The 20,999-nt window shown below is 41.9% G+C and overlaps 1 protein-coding gene across 4 annotated transcripts in view; it reads right to left on the bottom strand.

The window, feature by feature from the left end:
- Window positions 1-20,999, bottom strand: part of RCAN2 (regulator of calcineurin 2) — a 227,901-nt gene that overhangs the window by 16,707 nt on the left and 190,195 nt on the right. For all 4 annotated transcript variants that reach the window (XM_036414085.2, XM_036414086.2, XM_036414084.2 and 1 more), the window contains 2 exons: window positions 7,093-7,266; window positions 4,610-4,781 (listed from right to left, as the gene is read on the bottom strand). In XM_036414085.2, the coding sequence (XP_036269978.1) occupies window positions 4,610-4,781; window positions 7,093-7,266 (346 nt within the window). The remainder of the gene's footprint in view (window positions 1-4,609; window positions 4,782-7,092; window positions 7,267-20,999) is intronic.

Here is a 20,999-nt window from a genome sequence, read left to right as displayed (position 1 = left end):
GAATTCTTTCTTAGCCAGAAATCAAGTACCAAGGTTGCTGAACCCAGGTCCAGTCTGACCCCACGGTCTCAAGTCTGGTGCCATCTCAGCTGCCTCCAGGAAATTCTGGACCAGGTTAGCCTGAATTCCTTCCTTAAAGAACAGGAGTGCAGTCTTGCCCCTGCTCGTCTGAGCTGAGTCCTGTGTCCTCATCTTCACTTTTGTCCTCCAAGAAAGGGTCTTACTAATGCATGTCAGTACCTGCCTTGGGCAGCCTGACAAGTCACAGCTCCCACAAGCCAGCCTGTTTGTTGAAGTGATCCGGAGTGGGAGTACTGTCTAGCCCTGGATCCCAGCCCCAGGATGCTCTGTCTTCAGACTTACTTTTCGTCAGCCCTACCAATTTAGCACTATTAGTCATTCCTTCGAAGCAAAAGCATAACTTCCTCCTTCCATCATGAAAGTTGCTTTTCTCTGCTCTCATTCTAATTTGTTTCTGCATTCCTGGAACAGAGGAAGCCATCCCTTATCACAGAGTGAGTTATAATTTGTTACTGAAATGATTCTGCCAAAAGATTAAAAATGAATTTTACTAAATCATATTTTTTTTTAAAAAAATGGAAATTCCTGAAGTCCTCTTGTTGAAGAAAACATTAATTTAGTGCTTGCCTGGCTCAGTTTGGCTATAGCCGGGAGGAAGCAACACTTTGCCAGTGAAGAAATTATCTCTAGGCAGGCTAATCGCTCTGTCTATTTACTCATGCTATATTTATTGAAGACCTACTGTGTGCAAGGTGCCATCAGGCACCAGGGATATCAAAATGAGTAGAACAGACATTTCCCCCTCCAAAAGTAGGAAACACAGTAAGTGAAAGAATGGAAAATTACCATAAGGAGAAGTGAGCATTTGTGCAAAGTGCCTTGAGGAGACTGAAGGAGCAAGTCCTCACGTTGGCCCCTCACAGGGGAGGGGACAGCAGAGATGTGCGTGGGGAGGATGCCCTGCTCTCTCATCATTGTAGCTAACGCAGCTGCAAGAGGCCCAGGCCTCTAACAGAACTCTGTGATGTTTTCAACTCCATTGCTGGAGACAAATCATTCATCGGTGTGGGTGAAGGAGCTTCAAGGACACAGGAAAAGGACAAATGGAAACTAAATAAAAAGAAATAGCCTTGGATTGCTGTCAAGGAGAGAGAGCTATCCCAGGGAATACAGCCCAATTACAGCTGTTCCATGGCACACAGGATCAGTCATCCTTAGAAAGCAGAAGGCCTGCCGAAACCAGTTTGGCTCAGTGATAGAGTGTTGGTCTGTAGATTGAAAGGTCCTGGGTTCGATTCAGGTCAAGGGCATGTACGTTGGTTGCGGGCACATCCCCGGTCGGGGGTGTGCAAGAGGCAGCTGGTCAATGTTTCTCTCTCATCGACGTTTCTAGCTCTCTATCTCTCTCCCTTCCTCTCTGTAAAAAAATCAATAAAATATATTAAAAAAAAGAAAAAAGAAAAAAAAGAAAGCAGAAGGCCTGCCAGATTTGCTCTTGCACACGTAGTGCACAGGAATTCATTTGCACACGTACCAGGCCCTGGGTTAGGCTTTCTGGAAGTGGTAGTGGTGTTACTTCAGGGTCTATTCAGGGTCGGGATAAATGTTTTGCCTGTGTCAGAGCAGAGTAGGCCTAAAGTCCCTCGAGGCAAGCCAGTGTCTGTATTAGCTCCTGGGATCTGGCCAAGTGGGGAGTAAGAAGAGCTGAGTTTGACATTAGCCTCTGCCACCAAACAGCTGTGTCACCTCGGCGAGTAAGTTCACCTTTCTGCAGCTCAGCGTTCTGATCTATAAGGTGGGGATAGCAATCCTTCCTCTCTGTGTTTGCTGCACAGCAGGGCACATTAGAAGGAAGACAGTGCATATGCTCAGCTGGGTAAGGAGAGGTGAGGCTCATTGGTTAGCAGCACAATTAATGCATTTGTAACATTATTGATAAGTCATTCACAACTTTAGAAAGGACCTCCTTTTTTCTTCTACCTCTTTAAGACAATTTTATTATTCCTCCTGCCTCCTCCATGTTAGGATCTGGGGGTAGTCTTTCTGAGGGGGAATTCCCTCTCCACCGTCCATTCTGCCTCCATCACTCTGGTCCCAAGGAGTGCCCTCCAGAAATGGACTCAGCTCCGTTAGCCATAAGGGCGCCTGAGACTCACCCTGATCTTGTCTTTGCATCAAGCTTTGTGAACATGAACTGCATATGAATTTTCTCTCTTGTGCTGGATGAACAATGATTTGATTTATTGAAATACCAGCTCCAAGTGAGAGGACAAGACACTCCTGGGGTCTGCTGGTCAGAAAGTCTGGCTTGCGGCCTGGCTGGTGGGGTTCAGTTGGTTGAGTGTCATCCCATGTACCAAAGGTCACCAGGGCCATTCGGTTTGATTCCTGGTCAGGGCACATGCCAGAGTTTTGGTTTCGTCCCCAGTAGAGGGCATGCAGGGGGGCACCTGATTGATGTTTCTCTTTCTTCCTCTCTCTCTAAAAGTCAATAATATATATATATATATATATATATATATATATATATATATATATTTTTTTTTTTTTTTTTTTTTTTTTTAAAGAAGGTGGGACTTGGCCTGGGCCTCCTTTGCAAAGAGAAACACAGGAAGAGCCCTGCGGTGGAAGCCCTGTCATTGGCCAGTCATTTTGCCCCCTCTCTGGGCCTCTGGGTCCCTCCTGTGAAATTCAAGTCGGCCGAGTGATTCCTACGTCCTCTAGCCAAGACCTCAGTGATTCTAGGAAGACCTCCGTGTGTTGATATTCAAACCAACCGCACAAAGTGTTCAAATGTGTTCTTGTCAAAATCTGCGCCCGGGTCACTGCAAGGACAGCAGTTGCAAGGATCTCAGGTCTGATTGGTCCATTCTGGGGGTGTGCTTGCCTGCCTCTGCAGCGCCCTGAATTGCTGTGAGAAGTGGCTCCACGAGGCTTGACCTGAGCAGACTCAAGGTCTACACTTGACATTACATAGATGACAGGCCTTTCTTTGGATGGGGAGTGTATGTGGAAAGTCTGTATGTGAACTAGACTTCCCAGGAAACCCCATCTCACAGATGCCTCCCTGGTTATTACCCCTCTTCTTTCACCAGCCTGTCTCAGGCACCTACGGCATCTCACAGCACCTCTCTGAGAGAAACCGGTGGCCACATTAAAGGCTCCAGGAGCTGAGTGCCTTGATGGTGATTTCAAAGAGACCTCCGAGGGGCTTGCTCTGAGAGCCCCATAAATCTCAGGCCACACTTGGGACAGCCACAATTCTCTTGCAGGGAGTGCTTATTAACCCAATTAGCCACATCCTAACCTGAGGATCCTCTGGGTGACCCGCTCTTCCTGCTCTGTGTGGGCATTTTCTGGTTTCAGCACTGAAAGTTCCCAGGAGCCCCTCAGTCCTGGGCACACCAGGGCAGCAGGTCGCTCTAGGATTCAGGTTTCTCAAAACTCAGTGTATGTGTGATGATTAAACCTGCATATTTCTGGGGTGAGTAACTCTTGTCCAAATGTTTTTCTGACCACACTAAGGAAGATAAGAACTTACAAATTTATCAGCCCTGACATTTGACATTTGGCTACCCATGGTGCGTGAACTCATCTACACATCAGAATCACCTGGGAACTTTTAAAAAAAATACTAATACTTGGACTTGATCCAAATCAGTGAAATTAGAATATCTTGGGGTGTTGTTAGGGCTTTGGGGTTGTATTTTGAAAGCCCCCTATCCCACTGGGAGAACTACCGGTAAATGGAGCAAATGCAATGGCCATTGCTTCCCTTGGGATCCATTGTGCCTAAAACCTGAGCTACCTGGTGGCAGCCCTTCCACCATTTCCTCTCCTGCTCTAATACAGGAAACACACTTTGGAGTGCAAGATGGCAGTATCTGGTGAAATTGAAGACAATATCACTTCTAGGAATAAAACATAAAAGAAACTTTCAGAAGAGTGGATAGGAAATATGTACGAGAATGTTAATTGTAGATTCAATTGTAATGTCCATCAACCAGAGAATGGATGCATAAAGTGAGATGGTCTATTAACCCAAACAGAATACTACAATATACTGCAGTGAAAATGAGTGAATCCAAGAAACATATGCCAACATCAGAACAAAGTGGCCATAAGATGTTTCTAAAGTTTGAGGCTATGGTGACCAATTTCTTGACTTGGAAGCTCTGCTTTGGCAGGCAACTATCTTGTGACTGAGGGTTCCTGGGCAAGCTGGTGATAGCAATGAAAAGGGCTGCCCAGCAGAGAAGCCTCATCCCAGCTGCTGGAGCTCCTGTTGCTTGTTCTGAAGAAATAACTTAATAGTGCCAAAAGAATTAAGTAGTTTCCCCCCCCCCCCAATCTTAACCTATTTGCATTGCAATCAAGAAGTCATGTAGACATTTTAGAACTGGTTCCTTAAATAGCTACACAGCCTGATGCTTCCTCATCCATCATCCCTGTCACTGTCCACATAGAACAATACATCCTTTAGAAATGCAGAGGTGACCATGGGCCCAGGATCTCAAGGGGGTTCATCTCCTTTAGCTTCCCCAGGTGGCTGACACATGGATTTTTTTTAAAGGCCTGTAGAGCTCACCTGGTCCAAGTTTGGCCACGGCGTAGAGGAGGTCGTAGTTGAGGACTGGTGTGGCATCGCTGATGGGCTGCCAGCCAACGGGAGGAGATGCCGGGGGTGAGATGAGAAACTGTTTGGCGGGCTGTGGTGGAGCCAAATGCAGTTTGTCTCCGTCTGTTTCTGGAGTCTGAACCTTTCAAACAGAGTAGAAATGAAGACACGTGACTCAGTATGGCTCAGAGATGCCACATTGGCCTCGATTTTAGCTTAGTAATTACTCCTTACCACACACCACATGCTCAATCATCTTATTTCACCCTATATCAGTGGAGCTCAACCTTTACTGTGCATCAGAATTCCCTGGAAAGCTTACTAAAATATGCACTGCGGAGTCCTGGTGTTTCTGACTCAGTAGATCAGGGTGGGCCCAACGATTTCATTGCTAACATGTTCCCAGATGATGCTAATGAAGCTGGTCCCCACATCCACCCCTCCTTTCCTTGCTTCCTTTCTTCTTCCTTTTAATTGAGGTGAAATTCACATAATGTGAAATTAACCATTTTGGAGTAAACAATTCAGTGGCATTCAGTATATTCCCAATGTTTGCAACCACCTATCTCTCAAAAAAAATCTTCATCACCACGGAGGAAAACCTATACCCATTAAACAGTTGCAACCATTTCTGTCTCCAGTCAGAGTGTGTGGCAAGTACCAATATGATTTCTACCTCTGTGGCTTTACCTATTCTGAAGGTATGTATAAATGGAATCATAGAATATGTGACTTTTTGTGTCTGGCTTCTTTCATTAAGCATAATGTTTTAAAAGTTCATCCATGTTGTAGCATGTAGCACTATCTCATTCATTTTTATGGTTGAGTAATATTCCACTGAATGAATAGACAGGTAGTTTGTTTACCTGTTTCACTTAATGATGCACATTTGGGTTGTTTCTACTTTTTGGCTAATGCTGCTATGAACATATGTGTACATGTATTTGTTTGAGACCAATTTTCAATATTTTTCTATATATACCTAGCAGAGGAATTGTTGGGTCAGATGGTAACTGTATGTTTAATTTTTTTTGAAAAAACAAGTGGGGTTTTAACAAATGGAGAGACTGAGGTTTCCACAAGTTATGCATGTTATTATCAGTGTGAGATTTAAGCATGGGTCTGAGGCCAAACTCTGTTCTTTTTCTTTTTTTAGCTTTTATTTTATTTTATTGTGGTAAGAACACTTAACACAAGATCTAACCTCTTAACAACTTTCTAACTGGCTATTTTCTTTTTTTTTCCCTTCAAAATATATTCTATTGATTTTCTACAGAGAGGAAGAGAGGGGGATAGAGAGTCAGAAACATCGATGAGAGAGAATCATCGATCAGCTGCCTCCTGCACACCCCCACCGGGGATGCGCCCACAACCAAGGCACATGCCCCTGACCGGAATCGAACCCAGGACCCTTCAGTCCGCAGACCAACGCTCTATCCACTGAGCCAAACTGGTTTTGGCTTAACTGGCTATTTTCAAAACACAAAAGACAACAAGTATTAGAAAGAAAACTTTATATACTGTTGGTGGTTCCTCAAAAAATTAAAAATGGAACCACAATACTATCCAGAAATTCTACTTCTGGATATTTACCCAAAAGAATTAAAATCAGGCTCTTGAAAAGATATTAGCACTCCTCATGTTGATTGCCACACTATTCATAATAGCCAAGATACGGAAACTTCCTAAATGTCCTTTGACAGATGAATGGAGAAAGAAAATGTGGTATATACATAAAACGAAATACTCTTCAACCCTGAATAAGAAGCAAAGTATGTTCTTTTCATGGTACCATCTTTGTAGAGTCCAATTAGAAACAATGTTTACTGACCAATAAGAAATGGATCAGGATATCTATTGATGGAACATTATGGACATTGATTGTGTATTGTGAGGACACTGTGTGCATTGTCAAAAATTACCCATCTATTTTTGGAGTAGTCAGAATTTACTTTTGGATTAAATAAAACACAAAATTAATTTCCATATGTTTGTAAACTTTTGTTATGAATGTAAATTACTGAAAAGGTATGCAGTCCACTAAAACAGTCATCTAATTTAAGTTTTAAATATAATCTTGCCAGGAAGGTTAGGAGTAATTGTGATTAGAGCATTCTTTACAACTATTACTTGATATTTGTTATGCATTTACCAAATTTCAGGCACTTCTTTTTCCAATAATTTATTTAATTCTATAGCAACAGTATGGGTATATATCATCACCCCCACTTATATCTGAGGAAATGGAGACCCCGTCAGATTATGTGACTGATGCAGGTTAAAGCCCAAGCTGTCAGTCCTCAGAGCCCACTTCTCAACCTCTATGCTGTCCCTGATACACAGGCATATTTCTCAGAGGACTGTGTATAGACCACAAACCAAGGTGACAGTTTACATTTTAAAAAAGGCAAACAATAATGTAAGGCCAAAGGATTACCTTTGGTAAGAATTACCTGTGCAAAGTAGAGTTTTAATTTTTTCCCTCGGAACTGGGTTTCATGAAGCTCTATCCTGGCTCGGGCTGCAGATTTGGGATTGCTGAAGTTTATTCGGACACGTCGGAAACTCTTAAATAGCTGGAACGTCACGCAGTCATCATATGTCCGGAACAGACCCTCAAATTTTTCCTGAACAAAACAAACACAGAGGGTCATCCATGGGTCATGTATCTGCTATGATGCCTGACCTGACAAAAGCAAATAGCTAGTAAATGAACAGGCTGTCCCCAACATTAAATTAAAACAGATCACTGGTTGTGGTTTTGTTTTGTTTTTGTTTTTCATCTATCCTTCTGTTACCCGGTGCTAAATACACCTGCGGATTCAGTCATAGGATCCATAACCGGGCTCCAGGGATCCAGAGAATATAAGTGAATGGAGTTTAAAGCACATGAAAAAACTGTAAGTTATGCAAAATATTTAGTAAGTTTCTGTGCACTTGTGTTTCTTCCTTGAGAGAGATCAGAGCTGTCTTAAGATTCTCAAAGAAGTCCATTATCTCCAAGATATTAGAGGTACTGAGTAAAGCATGTGGCAGACATTGGTAGTGATTATTGATCTTGGTGGCATTCTTCTTGCCTAAAGATATGATAGCCCACACTTTCCAAACCACCCCCAGTGTCATGTGATTAGTCCTGATCAATGACATGTATGCAAAAGGCAAAAAACAAAACAAGACAAAACAAAACAAAAACAAAACAACTCTTGTGAAAATTTCCAGTCTCTCTCCTTGAAGATGGCATGTGCTTGGCAGTCAGAAGCAGACTCGCCTCAGCCTGGGTCCCTGAGTGCCTGTGTGGAGTACAATTATCTTGCTCCCTATTCTCACCCCATCCTGTAAATAACTGCCTTGGCAAGGAAAAAAAAAGGCCCTCTATTGCACTAAACCACTGAGATTTGGGGATAATTTTATTCTCACAGCATAACCAAGCCTATCACAATATAAAGCAATCATTTAAGTTTTTTGATTCAATGCAATTCTCAATTCAATTGAACAAATCTCTATTAAATGCTCACTTTGTAAAATGCATGGTCTCTAGGAGAATACAGAAATGAGTATCATTTTGTTTCGACTCACAATGATCTAACAATCTAATGTGAGAGGCAGACATAGACACAAATAAGAGAATGCCCAAATGATTAGGAAAAGACTTAGAGAACTAAAAAATTTACATATTAATACCATCTGTCTGGCTCCTCTTAGCTTTAAAAATATCCTTATTATAAGCAACAAAAACAGTGCATGTTAAATTACTGTTTTTCCATTAGTGAGTGTTCTTAATGGAGAAATTGACACTAAGGAAATAACTTCTACTTAAAAAAAAAAATCCAGATTCTTGCCCAGCCAGTATTGTTCAGTGGGTTGAGCGTCAAACTATGAAGCAGGAGGTCATGGTTTGATTACTGGCCAGGGCATATGCCCGGGTTGCAGGCTCTATACCCAGTGTGGAGCATATAGGAGGCAGCTAATCAACGATTCTCTCTCATCATTGATGTTTCTCTCTTTCTCTTCCTAGCCTTTCCTCCCTCTCTTCCTCTCTCTTCCTCTATGAATTCAATAAAAACATATTTTTAAAAATTCTGATTCTTTTATTTCTCCAATAAAAGGTATATTGTTATAAGAGTGAGTACAAGTGGGAATAGAGATGCATGGAAGATTAATACTGTAAGGTTCAACGAATTTTGATTTGAAATAGACCTTAGGGATAATTAACTCAACTTTTCTCTCACCACCTCTATCAATTTAGCAGTCAGGACCCTGAGGTCTGTAGAGATCAAGACTTGCCCATGGTCACATGGCCAGTTAGTGGCAGAGCCATGACTGGTCAAAGACCCTATGATCCTGAATATAGAGATGCTTTCAACTACAGAGAAAATTACACTGCTAGATTGAAAGGAAGAGAAAACTGCTCTAATGAGAACAAGAGCTGGATAGCAATACACGGACCCAAGGCTCATATGTGACCTTATCTAAGAGGAGCAACAGTGTGATGTAGGGTTGTAAAATCACTGACTCAGAGATTGCCATGTCAGAGAAGAACTTGGGCATCTGAGAATTTGTCTCAGACCCTCAAGTCTCTGGTTTGTGATCCTTTCAAATGCTGTTGCTCATTTCTGAGATTCCCCAGAGCATGGCTGTCTATAATTCCCCGCCCCCGCCCCCCCCTCCAGCTTTAATTCTTGTATCTGCACACTTTCTCTTTATATCATAGCTATTCAGTCCAGAACCCCAAAGAATATGCTTAAAGCATGTTTTTTGTTGGTTGGTTTGTTTCATGATATGAATGGAATTTGAGGAGTTCTTTCTTTCCCTTTTCAGGCTCTATTCTTATTCCCCTTTCCCTTTAAAGAGCAAAACAACGTTTTTCCTCCTCTGTTCCTTGGCAGTTTTTTTTTTTTTTTTTTTCTTTTTCTTCTTCTCATCTTTCAGGCCTTCGGATCAGCCAACTCCCAGGCCTGAGGCCTTAACAACCACCCCAAGGGGGCTCATTAAGGAATCCTGCATTTTCCTGAACAGAAATCCTGGGAATGTATTGCTTTCTGCTCCATAATAATAACAGTCTTCTCAACTGGTCACATCATAGATGGTGGTTTGATTAATTTGGAGAATTTTTAAAAATGGAAGAAAATAAGAGATTAAAAATACTTATTGCAACATAGAGAATCATCTTTTTTAGGGTAAAATCCTTGGGTCATCTCTGTGGCTCTAGTTTTCTATTTCCAGTTTGGGAGTTCCACCTCCCTCTCCCACCTCAAGGTGTCAGCATCAACAGTAAGATTCAGATAAGATGTGGGTGGGAGCAGGTGTTCATTTCCTTGGAGTCTAACTCACTGTTTTTCATCCTATATTTCTTCCCAATGCCTCACATTTCAGTGGTTGAGCTGTTTGGCCTCCGGGTCTGGCTGGATGAGGAGAAAGAAACCAAGGAGTCCTGGCCCTGGGCTCAGGGAGGGGTGCCAATCAATGGCCAAGGTGCTGCCCTGTCGGGAGGCCTTGGCAGATGTCAGTATGATTGCACTTCCTTCTCCACTGCTTCTCACCAAAGGCTTTCAGACAGCTACTCCCATCAAGCTGGAGGTGGCCAATGACAGAAACCTCTTTGATATCCCTTGTCTGGGGCGTAGGCCCACAAGTCAAAAGAGCTCATCGGCCAGGGTTTTCATTTGACCATCTGGGGCCCACATTCTACAATGATAAAAGTAATAAACAAATAGCATTTCCTTGATGTATCCTCTCTGCACTAGTCTTTTGGGACTATGAAGGGACAAATGGCCGAGGGAGGGTTGAGGGAGGGAGTGAAACCTGGCCAAGAATTAGGGACTTGCTGGTGATCTCTACTTTTTTCTTTCTTTCTTTTTTTCTTTTTTTTCCATTAGTGACATGACAAACACTTCATTTGCTTAAGCAATATAATACCAGACCAAATTGGTTAGAGGCAGATCTAGCACAGTGGACTCGCCAGGCCCTTAGGCAAAACAGCAACAAGAACAAAGCCAGCACAGGGGTCCTCCCTTCTAGCACCTCTTCTGTGGTTTTAATGCTCAGGTTCCCACTAGGCACACAGTAATATTTTGCTGTCCGCTGGCTGCTAATTTCCTCCACTCTGGTACCCCACAAACCCAGTAAATTCCTCATTTCCTTCTTAGTTTCCTTTGTAGCCTCTAGTTTAAATAAAGTTCTACAGCAGCGATCTCAAACTTTGGTCTCAGAACCTTGCTATATCCTCTTAAAAATTATGGGGGATCCCTAAAGAACTTTTGAAATATGGGTTTCATCTATCAATGTTTATTGCACTAGAAATTAAAATTGAGAAATTAAGAAATTTTTATTTATAAGTCCATTATATGTTAAAATAATATTTTATAAAAAGAATTACCTTTTCAAAACAAAAAAAGGTAGTAAGAAGATTGACATTGTTTTACCTTTTGCAAATTTCTATAATTTCTAACTTAATAGAAGATGCCTGGAATCTCATGCTGGCTTCTGTGAATTTGATCAGTTAACATGATGTTGCTTTGTCTCCAGGATAAGAAGAAAGGCTGGCCTGGCTCAAATATGCATTTGGAAAAGGGAGGAGGGTCTTAATAACCTTTCAATGAATTTCAAATATTCTTCCTTGATACATCATTAAAACATGTATTGTAATGTTGAATCTGTTTTCTTTGGTTATATTAAAATCCACTTATCCATTTTGCATCTTTAATAGATTTTTTTACTTGCACATATTCTGTAAGAGTGTGCATTGGTCATTTAGAAAATATTGGTTCTCGAGTTATGCTGCTTTTCCAAATGTCAACGCCTGTCATTGCACAATATCAAAAACGCCATTCATTAATATTACTGCCTATCTTATCAAAGTTGTCAGATGCACCCTATCGGATACAAGTTTTCCAAAATTCTATTTCCAGTTTGGGAGTTCTTCATCATTGGCAACAAACACTGTTGGTTATTTTACTTTAAAAAATATGTTTATTGATTTCAGAGAGGAAGAGGGAGGGAGGGAGGGAGGGAGGGAGGAAGAGAGAGAGAGAGAGAGAGAGAGAGAGAGAGAGAGAGAGAGAGAGAGAGAGAGAAACATCAAGAATGAGAGAGAATCATTGATTGGTTGCCTCCTACATGCCCCACACTGGGACCAAGCCCACAACCCAGGCATGTGCCCTGACTGGAATCGAACTTGGGACCCTCAGTCTGTGGACTGACGCTCTATCCACTGAGACAAGCCAGCTAGGGCTAGTTATTTTTCTTGAAGTACATGCTCACTCATTCATTTTTGAGAAAATGGTTGCCAAATATCGAGGTCTGCATAACTGTAACTTGCTTGTTAGTTATTTTTTCAAGTCAACAATTTGTTCCATGAGAAAAATACCTGCCCAATTCAGCTTCAGACAGCTTAGACTGTTGTCTTGAGACAAGCATTGTGTTTTGGCTGCTATAAAGTGCTTTATGTGTACCCTCCATATTGTTATTCAGATTACTAAAAAGGCTCAAGGGTAGAGTTACTAGAATTAATTTATACTGTTGGATCAAGGACATTCTTATGAAAAACTGGTATTTTGCTTCTTACTTTTCCTTTTTCTAAATTTCATGAGTGTGTCACTGAAAAGAATATAAATACTACCAATACAGTTTGATGCCACTGCATTGATTCATACCCTAAAGACAGTTGCTTTTGCCTCAGAAATGTGAATGTCAACACAGTTGAGAAGGAAATTGTTTTAATATTATTATGAATACTAGAAGGCCGGTGCATGAAATTCATGCACAGGGGTGGGGGGTGGAGGAGGGAGGGAAGGAAGGAAGGTGTCCCTCAGCCCAGCCTACACCCTCTCCAATTCGGGATCCCTAGTGCCCGGTTAGGCCCGATCCCAGCCTCCAGAATAGAGAGGCAATATACTCCTGCTACTTTACTAGTAAGTTACTCAGTTCCAGCATCCCTAGGGAACTAATACAGGCAGTTATGCAGCACCAGTGACCAACTAAGTCTGGGAATGAGACAGTTTGAATAGAGCCAACCAATACAATTAGGCCATTTGTTTCCTAGGAGAGCAGTAAGGGGACAGGTAGGTCATTTTAGGGTGAGGTATGCAAGACAGGGGTGTGTATACATGTGTGTGAGTGTGTGTGTGTGTGGGGGGAGGGTAAAGGAGGACCAAGAGGAAACTGTTCGATGTATTTTACTTGGTTGCTGGATACAAAACCCCAAAGTATTTTATATTATAGACTAGTAGAATTTTAGAACATTATCTTCAATATAACTCTATACCAGGCAGGCTACAGATAAATAATACCGTCTAATACATCATCTCACTGAATCACCATTTTCCTGAACAGGCCCTTTGAGGGAGTGTTGGGTTATCATCATCGTTGAGTAGCATATGAAGCAACTGAAAGCCATAGAAGTTAATGGCCTTTACAGAGTCACACAACTAACAAGTTAGCAAAACCAGAATTAGTGAGCTCAAGTGGGTGATACTACATAAATATCATAGATGGTATGCAAGCAAATGAGAAGTCTGAAAAGCAAGAACATCAGCGTTCCTTGTCCAGCGGAGAGAAGGTGGTGCCGTTGAAGACTACAGAAGTCCGGCGGTGTCTTTATCTTCATTCCTAACGGTGCTGCGGGCCTTCGTGTACTTTTCAATTTTCTCTCACGATCCCTCTGGGTATAAATTATCTTAATAAGACATTCAGCTTCTCTCAAAAGCGCAAAGCTCTCATCCATCAGATAACACCTCCCAGAAACTGCCTAAGAATGAAACAATTCACTCATGTTTATCACCTCTCCATGGATGCCGCCGCCAGGTCATGTGCAGACCCAAGTTTATGGATCCTACGGGCTCCCCAGGAGGGCCTGCCTTCTAAAGGACTGCTACTGTACATCTCCCAGGATGCAGACTCCTATGTGAGAGGAGTAACCAGCCTGCATGTGGGGGTTTACACCTGGATTTTAACCTATGATTTCACAGGCTAGGAAGACTTGTCTTAAATTACTAGTATGGCCGAAACCGGTTTGGCTCAGAGGTAGAGCGTTGGTCTGCGGACTGAAAGGTCCCGGGTTCGATTCCGGTCAAGGGCATGCACGTTGGCTGCGGGCACATCCCCGGGTAGGGGATGTGCAGGAGGCGGCTGGTCAATGTTTCTCTCTCATCGATGTTTCTGGCTCTCTATCTCCCTTCCTTCCTCTCTGTAAAAAATCAATAAAATATATTAAATAAATAAATAAATAAATAAATTACTAGTATGTTGCGGTTTTGATATTTCCTGAATAAAAAAAATCAGCAGGAAAAGAAGGCTCCTAATCCTTCTATTTTTGTTTTTGTTTTTAGAAAGCATTTATATTTATTATTATTTTAATTATATTTTATTTTTTATATTGTTATAACTTTAACAAAATCTTTATTGTTGAAAGTTTTACATATGTCTCCTTTGTTTCTGACCTCCCCCCACCCTGCTTCTGCGTCCCTGCGCCCCCCTCCCCCCCCGCACATGTCCCCATCCCCCTATTGTCTGTGTCCATTGGTCATGCTCATAGTCATGCATACAAGCCCTTTGGTTGATCTCTTATCCCTCTCCCCCTCCTCTGCCTTCCTTCTGAGGTTTGACGGTCTGTTCAATGCTTCTATGTCTCTGGATCTATTTTTGTTCATCAGTTTATATTGTTCATTATATTCTACAAATGCGTGAGATCATGTGATAGTTATCTTTCTCCGGCTGGCTTATTTCGCTTTGCATGATGCTCTCCAGGTCCATCCATGCTGTTGCAAATGGTAAGAGTTCTTTCTTTTTTACAGCAGCGTCTCAACCCTTCTTTACTGATAAGAGAAGTGGACAGCCCAGCTGGTGTGGCTCAGTGATTGAGTGTCGACCTATGAACCAGGAGGTCACCATTCGGTTCCCAGTCAGGGCACATGCCCAGGTTGTGGGCTCAATCCCCAGTAGAGGGTGTGCAGGAGGCAGCCAATTAATGTTTCTCATCATTGATGTTTTTATCTCTCTATCTCTCTCCCTCTCCCTCTCTGAAATCAATAAAAATATATTAAAAAAGGAAGTGGAGATACTCCATGCTACATAACGGCTCCAAGAAAAGAAACTTCACTGGCAAAGGCACAGAGGTCATTCCTCTTTTCCTTGAGGCCTCGTGAGAGACAGATCTCAAACTTGACCCCAGGCTCAGAAGGACCCGCTTTGTCCTAAAGCCTCTGGCTTCACCACTCACTCTCACTTTCCATGGTCTGTGTTGGATTCTGTTTTTCATTCCCAGTGGTGGCCCTCAAGTTCACTGTGGCAGGATCACATTGCTATGCAAGGACACATGTTAACTTCTTTACTTAAGGAAGTCTCCATTTCTATGATCCCAATGAGCCATCATCTATACATTTAGGACTGGAGAAGTCCTTTGATAGCTGCCAAAAAAACTCCCTCCAAACTAAGAAAATGTACAGGGGCTATAACCTGGAAAGTTCTTTGAACAGGGGCGCATCTAAGTACTGTGGAGCCTGAAGCTTTTGACAACTTGGGACGCCTTCTTGAAGCAACATCATATAAAAAAGGTTTAACTTTTGCAAATTTTATAAAAATGGATGTGCACACACCAGGGCCCTGCCAGGTTTTGGTAGAAGTCCATGCAAATGAGGGCGCTGAAACTGACGCTTCATTCACTTTTTAGGAAATGTGACTAAGAGTCTGAGCCTACGATATGATCACCAAGCAGTCTGGAGCATATGTTCTCAGAACAGCTAAAATAAGTCTAGTGCTTACATCATTCTTCCTGATGAGAGTCACTTCCTTACGTGTTTGAATCACCAGAATGAGAGCCAAGAAATTTGCATTTGTGAAGTTTCAGCCCAGGAATCATAGGTGGCTCTGTCCCTGCCCCTCGTGAACCCATTTGTAAATACCTAAGGTGGAGAACTGAGGAGGGGAAACAAGTTAGGGGGGTGCTTGAAACCTGTCCTGTGGGTATTCAGTAAGGGGTAATAGGTGCAAGGAACCTGCCTGCCCAGGACCCTTGTGGGGTCTAACTCTGTGCAGCATGCCCACCCTTTGCATGGGTGAGATCCTGCCAGCACCTGAATCCAGGGCTTGTCTGGTAGGTCACACTAACTCCACAAAGTGTCCAGGGTCTACAGAATCTGGGTATGACAAGCAAAATACCTGCATGCCTACATGCTGCCTGATTATCTCCCAGGACACTTGAGCCCTTGAGAGTTTCCCAATGGGCCTTTGAACACCCAGGGGCTATGGGGATGAGCATCCCCATGTACTGAGGGTACAAGGGGGTGGACCAGGCCACGCTTGAGAACTCTGAGAGAGCACCGAGGGCACAGATCTCTGTCACATGCCACAAATTGGACATATCTGTATAGTGATATGTACAAAGAAAGGATCTGACAGTCCTTTCATAGCTGCCATCTTCCAGTTTACACTACCAACGGCTGCCTTGGTTCAGGCCATTTCCTGAGGGCTAATGACAGCTTCATCCTTCTCTGGGCCACCACCTTCTCTCCTCTGCAAATCTGCAAGAGCTCCTGTGGCTGCCAGCAACTCTTCCTAGATATTTGCTCTAACTGTGCATGTGTGATCGGTGAGAGGCACAGCCTCCTTTACAGTTTACCCAATCTCCACCCAGGAATTGCATTTCAAATGCATTTAAGTATTGATTTAGCTACCAGACACAGGTAAAGAGGGGCAGTATAACCCCATATTACTGGCACAGACTCTAGGGCCACTCTATCCAGTTCAAATCCCAGATCTGGGATTTGTACAACCTTGAGCCACTTACCTATTTGACATCTCAGTTTTCTTATCTGTAAAATGGGAATAAATAATAGTATTGACCTCATGAGGGTGACCTGAGCATTAAGTGAATTAATGTATTTAAATAACTTGGAAAGCTGCTGAGTGTGAGTTGTTACTTCCCAGACTGGAAGATGATGATATTTGGCCTGCTAGCTCTAGCTGTACCACCTCTGTATATCTAGATCCAAGTAAATCATCATTTATGCCTATATCTATCTATATTTATATCTATGCTTGTGCCTCTAACTAATCCTTAAAGACTATAAAGAGCAATTATAGGAGTGCCCAGCATAATATCTCATATAAATTAAGGCTAATCACACCAACAGCATTTTATTACTGTTACTATCTACTTAAAATGTAGAGCCCAAATTAACCATCAAGATTTCCTTCTTGGCTGCAAAGCTTTAAACATTTCCTTTACAAAACCTGCATAGTGAATTAAATAATTCTAAGGTGGAAATCAACTGGGTAATTGCCTTCAGTCCTTTCCTATGGAGGCCCTGCACCATCAGCAGGGGCTGGGACTCAGAGAGGCAGGAAGCAAAGAGGTCAGCCATAGGGAAAATCTGACACCTGTCTACTTCACCTGTCTCAACACACCTCAGCTACCTTTTAGACAAATCCATCTCCACCAACTCTATTCTCACATTCAAATTCAACTATTTCCTGAACATTTCCTTTGGAATATCCCATAGGTGCCTTAAACTTAATGGCTTAAACACACACACAAACAGACACACACACACACACACACACACACACACACACACACAAATTCTTTGCCAGAGGCTGAATGTCATCCTGCTCTTTTCCTTCTCTCTCATCCCACATCCCATCATTCAACAAGCATTGTGTTCTTTCTGCCCTTCATTATCTGATCACATTCCTCCTCTATAAAATCCTTCAGTTGCTTCATATAGCTTTAGAATAGAATACAAGTTGGCTTAGCATTTAAGACCCTTTATAAAATGGCCATCTCTCTCACCCTCCTAACTTCATATCCAACCTTTGTCTTCACCTGCTCCCTGCACTCCAGCCAGACTTCCACTTACAGGTTCCCAAAGACAGGCTAGTCTGTATCTCCAAGCCTCTCTCTTTAGCCAGTGACACCCTTTTCTTTCAGATAACTTACTTTTTCTGTATTCTTTTTTTTTTTTCCAGTTTCATTGAAATACAATTGACATATAACACTGTATAAGCTTAAGATGTTTACATAAGAGTTTCATAAGTGTATATATTGAATAATGATTACAACAATAGAGTTAGTTACTATCCATCAACTCACATAGTTACACATATTTCTCTACTTGTGATGAGAATTTTAAGATCTATTCTCTTTGCCCTGTTCAAATATATAAGCCAGTATTAACTATAGTCATCAGAGTATTAAAGCCCTATCATAAAACTTCTAATTATCTCCCAAGTACCCGCTTAGATCGCCTATCTACGAAATCCTCCAGAATCCCACTGAGATTCCAACATCTTCCATTGTGCTCCTGTCACAGACTTATCTAGTTCACGAGGGTAACTGCTCCCTCATTAACCGAGTGTAAGAACTTCAAGGGCAAGAATGGTTCAGTCTTTGTACACTGCTCTGTATTCATTATTGGTGCCCGGGTGGAAAGGAAACAAACAAGGCAACGTAGATGGAGCAGTCCTCCCATCTCCCCCCCACACTACCTTTTGATAAATTTTCCTTCTCTTCAAAGCTGCTCTTCAATAAAATCAACAAACATGTACTGAACATATAGACTAAGATTCTGCATACTGCAATAGGAAGCCAACAATCAAATTAAACACATTTATCCCCAGAAGTCTTTCCTAATCCCTTCCCCATTCCTCCATCTAGGTTTAATCCGCTACTTCCTTCAACTTTTTAAAAACACTCTAAACCTCTTTTCAAAATAATATGTCACCAAGATGTGTGTGTGTGTGTGTGTGTGTGTGTGTGTGTGTGTGTGTGTGTGTGTATACAAGGGGTGTCACTAAAGATTTCAGGGAAGAAACAGTAAATGAAGATGGATGGAATATTGATGTGTGGTGGTGGGAGCCTTTAGAAGAAGCTTTTTGTTCCAGGCAGGGCAGCCAGCATTACCAAAGGATTTATATTCCTATTCATCTGATGCCACTTCTTTAAAAAAAAAAAAAAAAAAAGTATTTTGAGGCACTTATGGAAGAAGAGGGCAAAAATAATAGTCAGTCCTAAGCCACATTGCCCGAGGCATGCACTCACACTGCTATTAAATACTTAGGGAGTGGCAGGAAACCCCTCAAAATGAGAATTAAGGTCTTATTGTTTTAAGGGCCTTATGTGTTTCTTACAACATTTATTTCCCTAGCAATATGCTCTACTGAATACATCTCATTTGAAATCTAAATGACAGGTCATGCCCCTGCTGATGCACACAGGACAAACAACTCACCAGCACCAACACAAATTTAGGAAGTCATTGCTTTCCAGAATGCCACGCAGTGTTGTAGCTGAAAGAGGTAGGAAATGCACTTCTAAAAACAAACATCGTTATATCTTCCCGAGATGGAAGGGAAGCCTCTATTTTAATATCGAGCTGTCAATAATTGATGAAGACATTTTTAGTATGTTTAATGTTAAATTAAAGGGCTAAATCCTAAATATGTTCCATATCACATCCTTCTGAAGAGAGGCAATTTAAAATTTAATGCATTCATTTTGCCATTTGGCATAAGATCAAAGCAAGCTTTCCAAAGGCAGTGTGGTATCCTTAACTTATTTTCCCCATGAAAATGAAATGGCATTTGCATTTTCTTTTGAGATTCAGATGTGAACAACTTTTTGCAACTCAATCTTTAAATCTAGATAGAAAGTCCACAGCTTGTTTTGCTCCTAATGGTTTTCCTTACCGTTCCTGTTGCGCCTCTCAATTACACCTTTTTTTTTTTTTTGGTTTGTTTTATTATGTTAGGTTCTGTTCTCTCTGTTCTTTGTGTAATGACATAAAAGGAATACATGATCATGATAAAAATCTAATATAAAACTACATCTTTTATGTTCAAAATCTTTGGTATTTGAAGCTAAAATGACTGTTTCAGCCCATCACAAATTTGGGGTACAAGTTACTCAAAAGAAGCCATAATTCCAAATAGTCAACACCAATCCTCTAGATCAATTCCACAACTGTAGCTAACACCGAGCATGATTTGGGATTGAGATTTTCACTTGGCCATTTATGAGACAACTGCTGGGTACTACAGGTCTAAGCTCCTTCCTAAGCCCCTACCTTAGAATAACACATTTCATTCTCACAATAAGCTTAGGAGGCAGATAAAGAGATTCAACAATTTGCCTAAAAAGGCCACTCAGTCAGGGACAGAATGCAGATTTCATCACACAGAGTCTGGTGCCTGGAGTTAGTCTTAACCTCTAGGATCACCTACCTAAGGCCAGAAGAACTTGGGTTGGAATGGTGTCACCCCTTTTTTTGGCATCTCACCCAATAAGACGGACACGTCTTTTGTCTTCAGCCAACTTTGCTCATGAATGATATCTCATTGTCCAGCAGCAGAGTGAAGAATTTCTCTATGATCCTACCGTAGGAAAGATGGATGGAAATGGAATGGAAGCTTCGTCTGTCAAAAGGATGATAGCTGCACATTAGGTAGTCTAGACTGGAAGCATCTGCCAATTGTATCATAGTGATGAAACCATGTTTCTTCCACGACAGAGGGGTGTTTGTGTGAGCATATTATATGCTAAAGTTCAGGAATGTTCAACATTAAGTCGGACTTAAGGCCCAAACCATTACCAGCCAAGAAGGATGCTTTGACTGAGAATTTTCTTCTCTCCCTGTGATAGAAAGTTTGGGGAGAAGCAGGCAAACTGAGTGAAGCTGGGAACTTGTCATCACTATAATTAGGATCACTGTACAATGTATTGCTGAAGCCAGGGCTTTGAAGGGGTGAGTGTTATTGATTATGCATAACCTCAGGGTGTCCTGGGTATACTGAACACGTGCTCACCAATTGGCTGGTCCCTGAATCCCTGATTACAAAACTGTGGCCCTCAGCTCACCAGAAAGATGTGATGGTCTTCCCAATGGGCAGATCCTGTCTGAACATGTAAGCCTTCTTCGTAGTTCTTAGTAACAAATCATGCACATATCACAGACTTTCTTCCTACTAAGGGCTGCTTACTTACAATCTAATGAGAGAGTGAGTTACAGAATCAATTTTTACGGGTTACTAAAACCCATAAGTGAGTTTACTGAAGGATTCTAGTTAGGCATTTAACTAAAAAGTCTGGCTGCTGCACAACTCTTGGTCTTACTGCACTCCACATACAGAGAGCAATAACAGTCATCGCTACCACTAGCAATAACAGTCATCGCTACCACTCAGCAATAATAGTCATCACTACTACTCAGAACTTCCGAAATGCAGTCACTGTTCTAAGTGCTGTGTGTCATCCTGACAATCCAACTTGTGGAACAAAGACCACCACCAGCAGCAGCCATGGGGACTTGTCTAGTAGGCATCATCTCAGTTCCTAAGCCCGAGAGCTACTGATTTAGAATCTGCATTT

The sequence above is a fragment of the Pipistrellus kuhlii genome, unplaced genomic scaffold (assembly GCF_014108245.1).
Source record: "Pipistrellus kuhlii isolate mPipKuh1 unplaced genomic scaffold, mPipKuh1.p scaffold_m20_p_5, whole genome shotgun sequence".
In the NCBI taxonomy this organism is placed as follows: Eukaryota; Metazoa; Chordata; class Mammalia; order Chiroptera; family Vespertilionidae; genus Pipistrellus; species Pipistrellus kuhlii.
The sequence above is the reverse complement of the archived record's forward strand: the minus strand, read 5'-3'. Positions and strand labels throughout refer to the sequence as shown.